The following is a 14,667-nucleotide window of genomic DNA, read 5'->3' on the forward strand; positions in this document are numbered from 1 at the left end:
TCTTACGGGAGTTCCTTAACCAGTTTGTTTTCGTTTATTTAGACGATATCCAGATTTTTTTCCAAGGACGAACGGTCCCGGCGCCAGCATGTCCTCAGCCGTCTTCTCGCGCATCAACTGCTTGTCAAAGTGAGAGTTTCATGTCCAGACCGTTCCTCCTTCCTACCGCCGTTCCTACAATTCCTATCCTTACAATAATAATTACTTTGGCTGAGGTTATATATCTAGAAAAACAAGTTAAGAGAAGCATTACTACGTGAAAACAATATGATTGAAATGACTGTAAACATTTAAAAGAAAGGTACAATTTTTAATTTGTTTATTTCACCAAGGTTTTCACAGTTTTCATTGTGTTTGTGTTTTGTACCAATTCTTTAACGAAATAATTCGTTTTTTGTTTTTTTTTAATGTTAGAATAATCATGTTAATGTTCTGTTGACGTTTCTTTAACCCATAAAAAATATTTCCAAGAGACGTTCGCGTATGCAGCGAGCGACGTCATCACGTAGGAAGTGGGGGTCAGAGGTCGTACGTACGACGTCGCTCCCTCAGCGGGACTTGTCGGCGCTCTCTCGCTCCGCGGCGTCCATGGCGGCCATGTTCTGCGAGGCGGTGATGAGGTGCACCAGGCTGACGAGGGACTTGAGCAGGCAGATGGCGCCGCACGGCAGCTGCAGGTAGAACAGCCAGGCTGCACACAAACACGGGTTCAAAGGTCAGACACCATCGCTGAGCTGCAGAGTCTCACCTGCTGGTTGCTCCAGGTGTGGCGCCAGGTAGAGCAGGCAGAAGAAGAGCTCGTTCCCCAGGCACATGACGGACAGCACCGGCTGCACACACAGTCAAACCAGAGGTGTTTCATATTGTAGTGCAACAGTTAGAGCTTTGACTTTACCGTATTTATGGGACTACGAGGTGCACTTTAAAATCGGGTCGTTTATTCGTCGCTTCAAGTCAAACAAAATACAAGGTTTACGATCGATCGGACGCACTTTCTCCCGGCGACTGTACAGATCAATATTCCCGGGAGAAAAGGTCCCGATCTGTAGAAACATCGCTATATTTATGGCAAATTTAGGTTGTCCCTTTCCGGCCAAATGGTTCTTTCAAGTTCCCTGTGTCCCGATCCCCCGTAGAGAGACATCCTGATTTGTTTTCTTGTAATCTAATCATTCAAATGTTCTCGGTGGGGGTTTCCGTCTTTTATCCCCCCTTTCCCGGGTGTGTCTCCGTTCTTTGATCTCGGATCTAAGGTGTGATTTGCAGATAAACAGATCAATAACTGGTGTCTTATCTAATCCTGATCCAAGCTTGTCTTGAACCAGTGGATCAGTCTGAGTGGATGTTGATGTGAATGTGTCGTCAGTAACTTATACTTTATATTTTGATTATCTTTTAGCATTCATTTAAGTATGGCGTCTACGAATATAATAATTTTAATCTAACATATTATATTGACAGGTTTTGAAGTATTACTCTGCAAGGCTCTGTCGTATCACTATGTGATGTTTTGTAGTATTACTCGACGAGGTTCTGTAGTATTATTTTGTGAGGTTTTGAAGTACTACTCCATAGGGTTTTGTAGTATTAATCAGTAGATTTTGTAATATTACTCGGCGAGACTACATAGTATCACTCTGCAAGGTTTTGTTATATTACTCTGTGAGGCTCTGTGGTATTAGTAGTATTACTAAGCAAAAATACACATGTGTGTGAATGTTTGTAAAATGATCAACTACATGTACCCTGGACGTGTAGTAGAGTCTCAGGACCGGGTTCCCCGAGAGGTCGATGGCCTTGTGGCTACTGAAGCCCTTCACCGTGGAGCTGTCAATCAAAGCAGACGGTCAAAGGCGGCACCGCGGGCCGGTCGGGAGAGACGTACCTGTGCAGGTGAAGCCAGTGGCTGGCGATGTCCAGACACTGGCTGAGCTGGAACAGGAAGGTGTAGGACGGGTACAGCAGCGACAGGTTGACCAGCAGACACATGGTGGCGCAGCGGTCCGTCAGCATGTCCAACATGGCGCCGAACTTGGTGCCTGTGACAGAGCGCCGTGTGACACGAGGTCATGTGACACGAGGTCATGTGACACGAGGTCATGTGACACGAGGGACACTCACACTGGTGGAGGGCGCGGGCGGCGGGCCCGTCCAACTCGTCCAGCAGGACGCTCAGCAGGTAGCAGAAGACGGCGTTCCAGGGGCTGAAGGCCATGAGGTAGAAGGACAGCAGGGCCAGGAAGATCCGGGCGTAACCTAGGAGACCAGATGTTTAGCATCAGCACCACCATGTCATCATCACGACGTCATCACCGTTCAAACCGGAAGCCATTTGAACATAAAATCATGTTGAACACGTAGACATTATTAGTCGTGAAGTAAATGAAGTAAAAGTAAGTCCTACTTACCCCGGAACATGAGTGCTGTAAGTTCTTTAACTGTTGTCAGGAACGTTTGTTATGTTATATGTTTAGGTTGGACCTATATTGATGCGACACGATCAGAAAGTACTAATGACTCGTGGAAAGTTGGTTCCTACTGTTGGAGGGAAAGTCCAGCCAAGAACTGTTCGTGAAGAAGTAAGTCTACCTTATAGTGTAAACGTGTGTAGTTGATGTTTACATGCGTGACGTCGCACGTGGGGGTGTGTCAGTGTGTGTGTGTGTGTGTGTGTGTGTGTGTGTGTGTGTGTGTGTGAGTGTGTGTGTGTGTATGTGTGTGTTTGTGTTTGTGTTTGTTCGTGTGTTTGTTCGTGTGTGTGTGTGTGTGTGTTTGTTCGTGTGTGTGTCAGTGTGTGTGTGTTTGTGTGTGTGTGGGGGTGTGTTTGTTCGTGTGTGTTTGTGTGTGTGTTTGTTCGTGTGTGTGTGTGTGTTTGTTCGTGTGTGTGTGTGTGTTTGTTCGTGTGTGTGCTTGTTCGTGTGTGTGTGTGTGTGTGTGTGTGTGTGTGTGTTTGTTCGTGTGTGTGTGTTTGTTCGTGTGTGTGTCAGTGTGTGTGTGTGTGGGGGTGTGTTTGTTCGTGTGTGTGTCAGTGTGTGTGTGGGGGTGTGTTTGTTCGTGTGTGTGTCAGTGTGTGTGTGTGTGTGTGTGTGTGTGTGTGTGTGTGTGTGTGTGAGTGTGTGTGTGTGTGTGTGTGTGTGTGAGTGTGTGTGTGTGTGTGTGTGTGTGTGTGTGTGTGTGTGTGTGTGTGTGTGTGTGTGAGTGTGTGTGTGTGTGTGTGTGTGTGTGAGTGTGTGTGTGTGTGTGTGTGTGTGTGTGTGTGTGTGTGTGTGTGTGTGTGTGTGTGTGTGTGTGTGTGTGAGTGTGTGTGTGTGTGTGTTTGTGTGAGTGTGTGTGTGTGTTTGTGTGAGTGTGTGTGTGTGTGTGTGTGTGTGTGTGTGTGTGTGTGTGTGTGTGTGTGTGAGTGTGTGTGTGTGTGTGTTTGTGTGAGTGTGTGTGTGTGTTTGTGTGAGTGTGTCTGTCATAGAATCATTCAATAGTTAAGCGAGTCATAGAATCCCTACCACCGGCACGATCGCGGCTGAGTGAGTTCAACTGAACTGAGAAAGGAACATGAAGTGATTCGGTTCAGTACGTTCACTCAAAAGATTCGTTCTTTCGAACGACACAACACTAGATCTGCTCCAAGCATCCGGAGAAGCCTGCTATGCCTCCCTTCTGTATCGACAAATCGATGTACTTGTTTTTCACCATAAACGCTGTCATTGTCGTTGCCAGGAACAAGAAGAATATTTTGCATTAGACACTTGGTCGTCCGATAGTACGGAACTGGCTGATTTCTGAGGAGTTCTCCAGTAGTGGTGTTTCAACCATATCCTCCTCATCAGCCTCTATAACCTGTGGAGGAGGTTAGGGCATTTCTTGTATACCTTGTAAGGTATGGCGCTAGGTCCTGGGGCAGATGCGGACCTGGCTTTTTGTACAATGTCCTGGACTTCTCTCCATGTGGGTTCTCCGATTTCCAGCATTTTCCTTCTTTCAATCCTTGGGTGTGCACCCAGGCGTCCCTGTGGCTGTCTTCCAGGATCCAGAAATCCTCTTCTTCTTCCTCTTCATCCTGATTAATCTGGAAGTAGCGTAGCTCGTAGCTCTCCTTGGAGTTAGCCACCACCCTGCATCTCTGCATGACCCATGAACACAGGGGCTGCTGCCACACTCGTCCATCTGGGAGTAACAGTACGGTGGTTTGAATCCATCAGAACATTGACAGTGAAATCCGTTCTCTTCATCCACACACGTACCTCCGTTGCGACACGGGTTAGTGTTAGTGTTAGGGTTAGGGTTAGGGTTAGTGTTAGGGTTAGTGTTAGGGTTAGGGTTAGGGTTAGTGTTAGTGTTAGTGTTAGGGTTAGTGTTAGTGTTAGGGTTAGGGTTAGTGTTAGGGTTAGTGTTAGGGTTAGGATTAGGGTTAGTGTTAGTGTTAGGGTTAGGGTTAGTGTTAGGGTTAGTGTTAGGGTTAGGGTTAGGGTTAGGGTTAGTGTTAGTGTTAGTGTTAGGGTTAGTGTTAGTGTTAGTGTTAGTGTTAGGGTTAGGGTTAGTGTTAGGGTTAGTGTTAGGGTTAGTGTTAGGGTCAGGGTTAGGGTTAGTGTTAGGGTTAGGGTTAGGGTTAGTGTTAGGGTTAGTGTTAGTGTTAGTGTTAGTGTTAGTGTTAGGGTTAGTGTTAGTGTTAGGGTTAGGGTTAGGGTTAGTGTTAGGGTTAGTGTTAGGGTTAGGGTTAGGGTTAGTGTTAGGGTTAGTGTTAGGGTCAGGGTTAGGGTTAGTGTTAGGGTTAGTGTTAGGGTTAGGGTTAGTGTTAGGGTTAGGGTTAGGGTTAGTGTTAGGGTTAGTGTTAGGGTCAGGGTTAGGGTTAGTGTTAGGGTTAGTGTTAGGGTTAGGGTTAGGGTTAGTGTTAGGGTTAGTGTTAGGGTCAGGGTTAGGGTTAGTGTTAGGGTTAGTGTTAGGGTTAGGGTTAGTGTTAGGGTTAGTGTTAGGGTCAGGGTTAGGGTTAGTGTTAGGGTTAGTGTTAGGGTTAGGGTTAGTGTTAGGGTTAGTGTTAGGGTCAGGGTTAGGGTTAGTGTTAGGGTTAGTGTTAGGGTTAGGGTTAGTGTTAGGGTTAGTGTTAGGGTCAGGGTTAGGGTTAGTGTTAGGGTTAGTGTTAGGGTTAGGGTTAGTGTTAGGGTTAGTGTTAGGGTCAGGGTCAGGGTTAGGGTTAGTGTTAGGGTTAGTGTTAGGGTTAGGGTTAGGGTTAGGGTTAGGCTTGATGAGCACTCGTCAAGTTCCACGTTGCACTTGAGAACACTCACTTTGCCACTCATGAGCCTTCGGCTAGCTTGGGTCACCATTTTGTGTTCTTCATACTCCGAATAGCAAAAGCCACATTATTTTCTTTTTGTTGTCTGACTGCTAAGAGAAACCATAGCTATGATGTTTGGGTAGATATATAAAGTCCAGGTCAAAGCCATCCTTCTGATCCTTTTGTTCCGGCTGACCATTTCTTTAATAATCGCAGCCATTGCATCAGGCGACATGAGTCTTTAAGGTGAAAAAAAGTGTTATTGAGTCTATATCGACTGTTCGGTGCCGTGTGTTGCAGTCGGTGGTTCCTCACTGACGGGTAGGATTAGACTCTGAATCATAACTTCCCCTTTCTGAATCCTGTAATTCACGTCTTACGAAAAATCACTCATGCAGTCGCCTTTAAAAAACAAACCCACAAAAAAACTCCGATGTCAAATGCTGACCAAAGACGGTGGTTGAGTCGCAGCTGAAATAGAAGTCGACTCATCGGTTCCACAACCGTATCATTCACTGTTCGCCGAACTATTCCTCCTTTGTTTCTATGATTTCATTTGGATATCGATTTTGATATTTAAGCGCCGTAAACCCATAAAAAACCCACACATTTCTATCCCTATTACTCTTTACTAATCTGCTTTGGTGAAAATGAGAGCTCGATGACTCCAAAGACCTTTAGCTTCCACTGTTATAGGATCCAAAGACTGTTTTGAGATGTTGAGTTTTTTAATGACTACTTCCTTCCATCCTCTGACATGACGGAGCTCTGTTACACTTCTAATGTCATGAAACACTGTCTAACAATTCTTGTTCCTCAAGTAAGATGGAAAAATCTCATAAAATAGTTGTTCTCACACTAGTTTCACACCAGGGTCAGGGGTCATGATGAAGAAGGTTCCTTGAACCACCCAGTCTTCAGGTTGTTCACTCTAAACACACACTATTGTTCCTGTTCTCATCATCTAGGAGGAGCAACTATGTTGTTCATGTTTGTTATTTGAACCACGTAAAGTCAAACACAATGGGGAACAAATAATGGTTTACAAAACTTTCTACAAAGTTTTCATCTTCATCAGTGCGATGATGTTGATCTTCATTTCAGCAACATAAGCTTTTAACAACAACCTTAAACTTCTTGATGTGAACGTTAGACAAACTAAAACATCTTAGACATTGACATTCATTTTGAATGACTAACTTTGAACAAAGTGTCTTGACACTATTCTATAAAACCAAAACAATAAACCATTTATAAACTATTTTAAAAACCTACAATTCCAAAAAACAATCATAGCCTTGATAAACATTACAAATGTTTCCATCATCGTGTTGAGAAAACCATTAAAAGTTACAAAGTTATTGTCGTGTAAATCGTTTGATACAGAAACGGTAAGAAAAATAAAATCTAAACTTTTCTTAACCCTTTGTTGTGTTTCTCTTTAGTCGTTTTGTCATTACGATAAAAAACAAAACAAGGTTAAAATACCTTTTACTTTAAAGTCTGCATTATTCAAGATTTTTCATTACATTTTGTAGAAGAAAAAGTATACGAGCTCTTTTGTTGTAAAACAACACAAAAGTAAAAACAGAACATTGAATTAATTGAATCTAAAGAAATGTTTACAATTGCAAATTCTTACAACTATAAAAACTTTAACAATTCTTCAATCAATACAGTATCATTATTCCTACACAGAGAAGATGTATTTCAATTAAAAACTGATTATCAAACAATGAATTCTTCTTTTCCACGGAATTAACCATAAAGTCTATAACATTATCTCCATCAGTGTCAGTGATTGACAGGTTACTGTGAGTCACACCAGTTGATGATTAACAACTTGCCTGAGTTCTCCTAATACACGTTCTCTTAATTCACCTTCTAGCTGGTGGTTGTGTATCAGCCGTTGAAGTGTGTATAGCTTTGCTGAAGTGATGGGGATTTTTGTTGGAATTTTTAGAACATTTCTGTCTTAGTTTGAGATCTGTAGACCCTCAGGAAGGGGTGGTTCCTGTAAACCACCACCGGGCCGGTACAGAGGAAAATGTCCCTCGAGTTCACATTTACCAACATGTGTGTGTGTGTGTGTGTGTGTGTGTGGGGGTGTGTGTGTGTGTGTGTGTGTGTGTGTGTGTGTGTGTGTGTGTGTGTGTGTGTGTGTGTGTGTGTGTGTGTGTGTGATCTACGATCTTCACTTCTTCTTTCACCAGAACGTCAAGTGAGCCATAAAGTCCCGCCAGTCATGTGACGTCATCGGCTGCTGCTTCTTCCCTCCTTTGACTTCATCGCCACATAAACTTGCTTAAATGAATCAATTAAAATAAGCTTATTTTTATTTTAATTTTTATGAATAATTGCTGTATTGCTGTGTCTAATTGAAAATAAACAAACATCAATAAAGTTCTACCTAACTTAACCTAAAGAGCTTCAGAAACAAACCTGCGTCAGATCCAAGGTCCTCAGGCTTTCAAATGAAAGTGTTGAAATGCCGTCATGACGTCATCAGACTCGCTCAGTCAATCGAGTTCAGGTTTTGAGCGCTAACCTAACCTCTAACCTAACCTAGCCTCTAACCTAACCTAACCTAACCTAACCTAACCTAACCTAACCTAACCTCTAACCTAACCTAACCTCTAACCTAACCTAACCTAACCTCTAACCTAACCTAGCCTCTAACCTAACCTAACCTAACCTAACCTAACCTAACCTAACCTAACCTAACCTCTAACCTAACCTAACCTCTAACCTAACCTAACCTAACCTAACCTAACCTAACCTAACCTAACCTAACCTCTAACCTAACCTAGCCTCTAACCTAACCTAACCTAACCTAACCTAACCTAACCTAACCTAACCTAACCTAACCTCTAACCTAACCTAACCTCTAACCTAACCTAACCTAACCTCTAACCTAACCTAACCTAACCTCTAACCTAACCTAACCTCTAACCTAACCTAACCTCTAACCTAACCTAACCTCTAACCAAACCTAACCTCTAACCTAACCTAACCTAGCCTCTAACCTAACCTAACCTAACCTAACCTAACCTCTAACCTAACCTAACCTAACCTAACCTAACCTAACCTCTAACCTAACCTAACCTAACCTCTAACCTAACCTAGCCTCTAACCTAACCTAACCTCTAACCTAACCTAACCTAACCTCTAACCTAACCTAACCTCTAACCTAACCTAACCTCTAACCTAACCTAACCTAACCTAACCTAACCTAACCTCTAACCTAACCTAACCTAACCTAACCTCTAACCTAACCTAACCTCTAACCTAACCTAACCAACTTGCCTGAGTTCTCCTAATACACGTTCTCTTAATTCACCTTCTAGCTGGTGGTTGTGTATCAGCCATTGAAGTGTGTATAGCTTTGCTGAAGTGATGGGGATTTTTGTTGGAATTTTTAGAACATTTCTGTCTTAGTTTGAGATCTGTAGACCCTCAGGAAGGGGTGGTTCCTGTAAACCACCACCGGGCCGGTACAGAGGAAAATGTCCCTCGAGTTCACATTTACCAACATGTGTGTGTGTGTGTGTGTGTGTGTGTGGGGGTGTGTGTGTGTGTGTGTGTGTGTGTGTGTGTGTGTGTGTGTGTGTGTGTGTGTGTGTGTGTGTGTGTGTGTGTGTGTGTGTGTGTGTGTGTGATCTACGATCTTCACTTCTTCTTTCACCAGAACGTCAAGTGAGCCATAAAGTCCCGCCAGTCATGTGACGTCATCGGCTGCTGCTTCTTCCCTCCTTTGACTTCATCGCCACATAAACTTGCTTAAATGAATCAATTAAAATAAGCTTATTTTTATTTTAATTTTTATGAATAATTGCTGTATTGCTGTGTCTAATTGAAAATAAACAAACATCAATAAAGTTCTACCTAACTTAACCTAAAGAGCTTCAGAAACAAACCTGCGTCAGATCCAAGGTCCTCAGGCTTTCAAATGAAAGTGTTGAAATGCCGTCATGACGTCATCAGACTCGCTCAGTCAATCGAGTTCAGGTTTTGAGCGCTAACCTAACCTCTAACCTAACCTAGCCTCTAACCTAACCTAACCTCTAACCTAACCTAACCTCTAACCTAACCTCTAACCTAACCTAACCTAACGTAACCTAACCTAACCTAACCTAACCTAACCTAACCTAACCTAACCTAACCTCTAACCTAACCTAACCTAACCTAACCTAACCTAACCTAACCTAACCTAACCTCTAACCTAACCTAGCCTCTAACCCAACCTAACCTAACCTAACCTAACCTAACCTCTAACCTAACCTAACCTCTAACCTAACCTAACCTCTAACCTAACCTCTAACCTAACCTAACCTCTAACCTAACCTAACCTCTAACCTAACCTAACCTCTAACCTAACCTCTAACCTAACCTAACCTCTAACCTAACCTAACCTAACCTCTAACCTAACCTAACCTCTAACCTAACCTAACCTCTAACCTAACCTCTAACCTAACCTAACCTAACCTAACCTAACCTAACCTCTAACCTAACCTCTAACCTCTAACCTAAAAAGGTGTGGCTCACCTGCAGACACCTGTTGACAAACAGTCTTCACGTGTCTTTGAAAAACTAGGCGCTCGTCGTCCATGAGATCACAGATGAACGTCTGGGACGAGTCTGGTCACGAACCGGTTTCTGAATTATATTGACTGAGTCTTGAGGGCATTTCAAGATGTAACGACATTTTTTAGTTGTTTTTCGGGCTCCTTATATTCCAGAGTTTCTACTGTCGTTTAAACGTTAAACTCTTTAGTTCTAAAGCCTGATGGACGTTCGATCTGACGGAGGTTTTTGTAAGTATTTGACGACAACAAGTCTTCGATTAAACATGTGTGACTTGTGTTTTATGGGTAGAAATACATAGTTACGTGTACATTTGAAGTACGACTACAGATTCTACGAGTGCGTGGAACATATGCTTCTATCTTAGCAGTGATTGTTGTGCAAACAAATCTGTGACTCACACGTTCAAGAGGTCGTGTTTAGTAACTTGTACTCGTACAAAATATAGTCAAGGTTTGTTTTTTGTTGTTTCACACGACAAGTCTTCAGTGGCGCAGGCGTGCCTCCTGGACGACGAGTAAACATCTCATGGTGCTTTTGCACCGGTTCTGACTTCATAGTAGTACCGAGTCTCGGTCCAGCCAACACTCACCGATCAGGTTCGGCACGAACAAGAAGATGTTCTCCGCCATGTTGGAGGTCAGAGAAGAAGAAGTCCTGGTGCGTCACAGAAGGTCCTCCTGGACTGAACTCAGACCCTCCAGGTCCTCAAGTCTCGCTCTGTCCCGCCTCTTCCAGCTCAGACCTGCTGGAGGCATGAGACACAGTTCTGACACAAAGTTTTACTACCAAGTAATTACTGTTCAGACAGAAACAGGTTTGAAGACAAACTTCTTATCTTCATGAAGACAAACTTAAAGGCTTAGTTTGTGAAACATCTTTTTAGGACGTGCTCTAAAAAGTAGTTACTGTTCAGTGGAAATTAGAAATATACAACTTCTTATTTAAAATACAGACTAGACGTGTTTAGTTTGTGAAAAAAACAACCTAAAACTGTTAAAATAAATAAAAAAAACCATAAGTAGTGTCAATGGAATTGTAAAAATCAGCCAAATCAGTGGAAGACTGTTCAGTTAAAACAAGATAGTGAATGAATTACTGCAAAAGTCTGGTACAGATTTGCAAACAGTAACTGCATCAGTACAGCAGGGGGCGCCAAATGTATCAAATACCATGCGTTGCTCAAACTTGGTAAAATCCAAAAAGGAAAGTATTTATCCGTCATAGATTTAAGCAACGCTTTTTGGTCCATTGCTTTAGAAAAAGAAAGTCAAGCATGTTTTTTAAGCATGGTTTGCTCTAGTAGAAGAACTCACATTTCTCCTTAAACTCTTCACTGGCTTCCAGTTTCTTTCAGGATCAACTTTAAAATTCTGGTTCTTACTTTCAGATCTATTCATGGTCAGACCTTCATGATCTGATCCAGACTTACACCCCAGCTCGGGCTCTGAGGTCTGTGGATCAGAATCTACTGACCACCACAAGAAGGTGGGGCAGGTCCTGAGGTGGGCAGCAGTGAGGGTGAGGTGACCTGATCAAACCTGCTGAAAAAGTTGTTCAGTCCATTTGCCTCCTCCAGCGTGTCCACTGCAGTCAGAGAGGACCTGGTCTTGTGTCCAGTGATGGTTTTAACACCATCCCAGACTCTCTTATTTCTTCTCGGCTCAGCTTCTCCTCCAACCTCCTCCTGTAGGTGTTCCTCCCTCAAGCTTCACCTCCTCCTGTAGGTGTTCCTCCCTCAAGCTTCACCTCCTCCTGTAGGTGTTCCTCCCTCAAGCTTCACCTCCTCCTGTAGGTGTTCCTCCCTCAAGCTTCACCTCCTGCTGTGCTGACCTCATGGCGTCCCTGTCTCTGCTCCTGAAAGCCACTTTCTTCCTGTTAAGGACATCCTTGACCTCCTTCGTTACCCACGGTTTATTATTAGGGTAACAGCGGACAGTCTTATTAGGGGCGACAACGTCCAAGCAGAAATTTAAATAATCTGTTAGACAGTGTGTCTGACCCTCGATGTCCTCATGAGACTCAGCAGCACATCCCAGTCTGTTGTTTCAAAGCAGTCTCTGATGGCGTCCTCCACAGCTGGTGTCCACTTTCTGATTGTCTTAGTGGTCACAGTCTGTCTCTGCACCAGAGGAGTGACCTGGGACTGAAGGTTATGATCGGACCTTCCAAGTGGAGGAAGAGGTTTGGCTCTGTAGGCGTCCTTCAAGTTGGAATAAAGAAGGTCAATTGTCCTGTTATTCCTGGTGGGACAATCCACGGCCTGATGGAAAGTAGGCAGAGTAGAGTCCAGGTTGATTAAAGTCTCCAGAGATGATGATAAACGCGTCAGGATGTTGATTCTGAAGTCGAGCTGTCATTGTGTGGATCTTCTCACAGGCAGATGGCGCCGCAGCGCTCGCAGGAATGTAGACACATGATCACGTGACTGAACTCACGCGGTAGATAATATGGACGCATGCTGACAACAGTTCTACATCTTGACGACACGAGACTGTCTTCACAGTAACGTGTCCCGGACCACACCAGCGTTTCTTCACGTCCATGATCAGACCTCCTGCTCTGACGGAGCTGAAACCAGGCAGGTCCACGAGTGAGTCCGGAGTCAGTGAGTGAGCCACGTCTCCGTGAAGATCAACAAGCTGGTCGGCCGTCCTCGTCGGCTGGGTTACGACAGAACCTGGCCTCTCAGGGGTACAGTGTACGATGGTTCCACTGATCACGCCGGTCACCACAGATGCCGTCGGTCCAGAATAACAGTCTCTCTGGATGACTCCGCCTTGAGTAGGAAGAGGAGCTAGAGAGCCGTTGGTTGGATGGGCGAGGACGACCCATGGATGCCACTGGTGCCTCTAGGGGGGTCTCACACCCGTATAAGTTGGTTGATCCCACAGGTTCGGGATTCGAGAATTTCACTGTTATCTCCGCCATCTTCCCCGTAACACCCAACAGAAACATAGAGCGTATTAAATAACATCCTTAACAATGTCCAACATCTTGGTCTTCACACAGAAGCTGGTTCCTCGGCTCCAAACCAACAATTGCGCGACACTTCTCTCGAGTACAAACCAGGGAACCACGGATTCCAAATGTATTGAGGTGGAATGTTTAGATTAGTAGTCGAGTAATTATGAGGAAAAATGGAAAAAACGCAAGAAGTCAATGTTTTGATGAGTTTAGTTAAAACATGTTTATTATGATAAACAGGAGGGAAATGTTCAAGAATTCATGTTATTTGTAGTTTTATCACAATAAACATGTAGTCATGTTGCTGCGACTCACGACGAGCAGGAAGGAATGATCGCAGAGAAATGACAGTTTGTGCATCAAGACAGTGACCTTCAGCGAGATGAAGATGAACTCATGCAGGAGAAGACCTTCAGCGAGATGAAGATGAACTCATGCAGGAGAAGACCTTCAGCGAGATGAAGATGAACTCATGCAGGAGAAGACCTTCAGCGAGATGAAGATGAACTCATGCAGGAGAAGACCTTCAGCGAGATGAAGATGAACTCATGCAGGAGAAGACCTTCAGCGAGATGAAGATGAACTCATGCAGGAGAAGACCTTCAGCGAGATGAAGATGAACTCATGCAGGAGAAGACCTTCAGCGAGATGAAGATGAACTCATGCAGGAGAAGACCTTCAGCGAGATGAAGATGAACTCATGCAGGAGAAGACCTTCCGCGAGATGAAGATGAACTCATGCAGGAGAAGACCTTCAGCGAGATGAAGATGAACTCATGCAGGAGAAGACCTTCAGCGAGATGAAGATGAACTCATGCAGGAGAAGACCTTCAGCGAGATGAAGATGAACTCATGCAGGAGAAGACCTTCAGCGAGATGAAGATGAACTCATGCAGGAGAAGACCTTCCGCGAGATGAAGATGAACTCATGCAGGAGAAGACCTTCAGCGAGATGAAGATGACCTCATGCAGGAGAAGACCTTCAGCGAGATGAAGATGAACTCATGCAGGAGAAGACCTTCAGCGAGATGAAGATGAACTCATGCAGGAGAAGACCTTCCGCGAGATGAAGATGAACTCATGCAGGAGAAGACCTTCAGCGAGATGAAGATGAACTCATGCAGGAGAAGACCTTCAGCGAGATGAAGATGAACTCATGCAGGAGAAGACCTTCAGCGAGATGAAGATGAACTCATGCAGGAGAAGACCTTCAGCGAGATGAAGATGAACTCATGCAGGAGAAGACCTTCCGCGAGATGAAGATGAACTCATGCAGGAGAAGACCTTCAGCGAGATGAAGATGAACTCATGCAGGAGAAGACCTTCAGCGAGATGAAGATGAACTCATGCAGGAGAAGACCTTCAGCGAGATGAAGATGAACTCATGCAGGAGAAGACCTTCAGCGAGATGAAGATGAACTCATGCAGGAGAAGACCTTCCGCGAGATGAAGATGAACTCATGCAGGAGAAGACCTTCAGCGAGATGAAGATGACCTCATGCAGGAGAAGACCTTCAGCGAGATGAAGATGAACTCATGCAGGAGAAGACCTTCAGCGAGATGAAGATGAACTCATGCAGGAGAAGACCTTCAGCGAGATGAAGATGAACTCATGCAGGAGAAGACCTTCCGCGAGATGAAGATGAACTCATGCAGGAGAAGACCTTCAGCGAGATGAAGATGAACTCATGCAGGAGAAGACCTTCAGCGAGATGAAGATGAACTCATGCAGGAGAAGACCTTCAGCGAGATGAAGATGAACTCATGCAGGAGAAGACCTTCAGCGAGATGAAGATGAACTCATGCAGGAGAAGACCTTCAGCGAGATGAAGATGAACTCATGCAGG

The 14,667-nt window shown here is 44.2% G+C and overlaps 1 protein-coding gene across 2 annotated transcripts; it reads right to left on the bottom strand.

Moving 5' to 3' along the window:
* Window positions 1–338: 338 nt before the first annotated feature.
* Window positions 339–10,549, bottom strand: LOC148064336 (CDP-diacylglycerol--inositol 3-phosphatidyltransferase-like). 2 transcript variants are annotated; one of them, XM_087809379.1, is made up of 6 exons: window positions 10,446–10,549; window positions 2,122–2,256; window positions 1,886–2,039; window positions 1,746–1,827; window positions 749–830; window positions 339–691 (listed from the first exon to the last, which is right to left on the bottom strand). In XM_087809379.1, the coding sequence occupies exons 1-6, from the start codon at window positions 10,483–10,485 to the stop codon at window positions 549–551; spliced, it is 636 nt and encodes a 211-aa protein (XP_087665505.1). In that variant the 5' UTR covers window positions 10,486–10,549; the 3' UTR covers window positions 339–548. The 2 variants fall into 2 exon arrangements, with proteins under 2 accessions (XP_087665505.1, XP_087665507.1); XM_087809381.1 differs by lacking the exon at window positions 10,446–10,549 and adding an exon at window positions 3,867–3,954.
* Window positions 10,550–14,667: the final 4,118 nt, after the last annotated feature.

Source organism: Callionymus lyra, chromosome 15 (assembly GCF_982586985.1).
Source record: "Callionymus lyra chromosome 15, fCalLyr1.hap1.1, whole genome shotgun sequence".
NCBI lineage: Eukaryota > Metazoa > Chordata > Actinopteri > Syngnathiformes > Callionymidae > Callionymus > Callionymus lyra.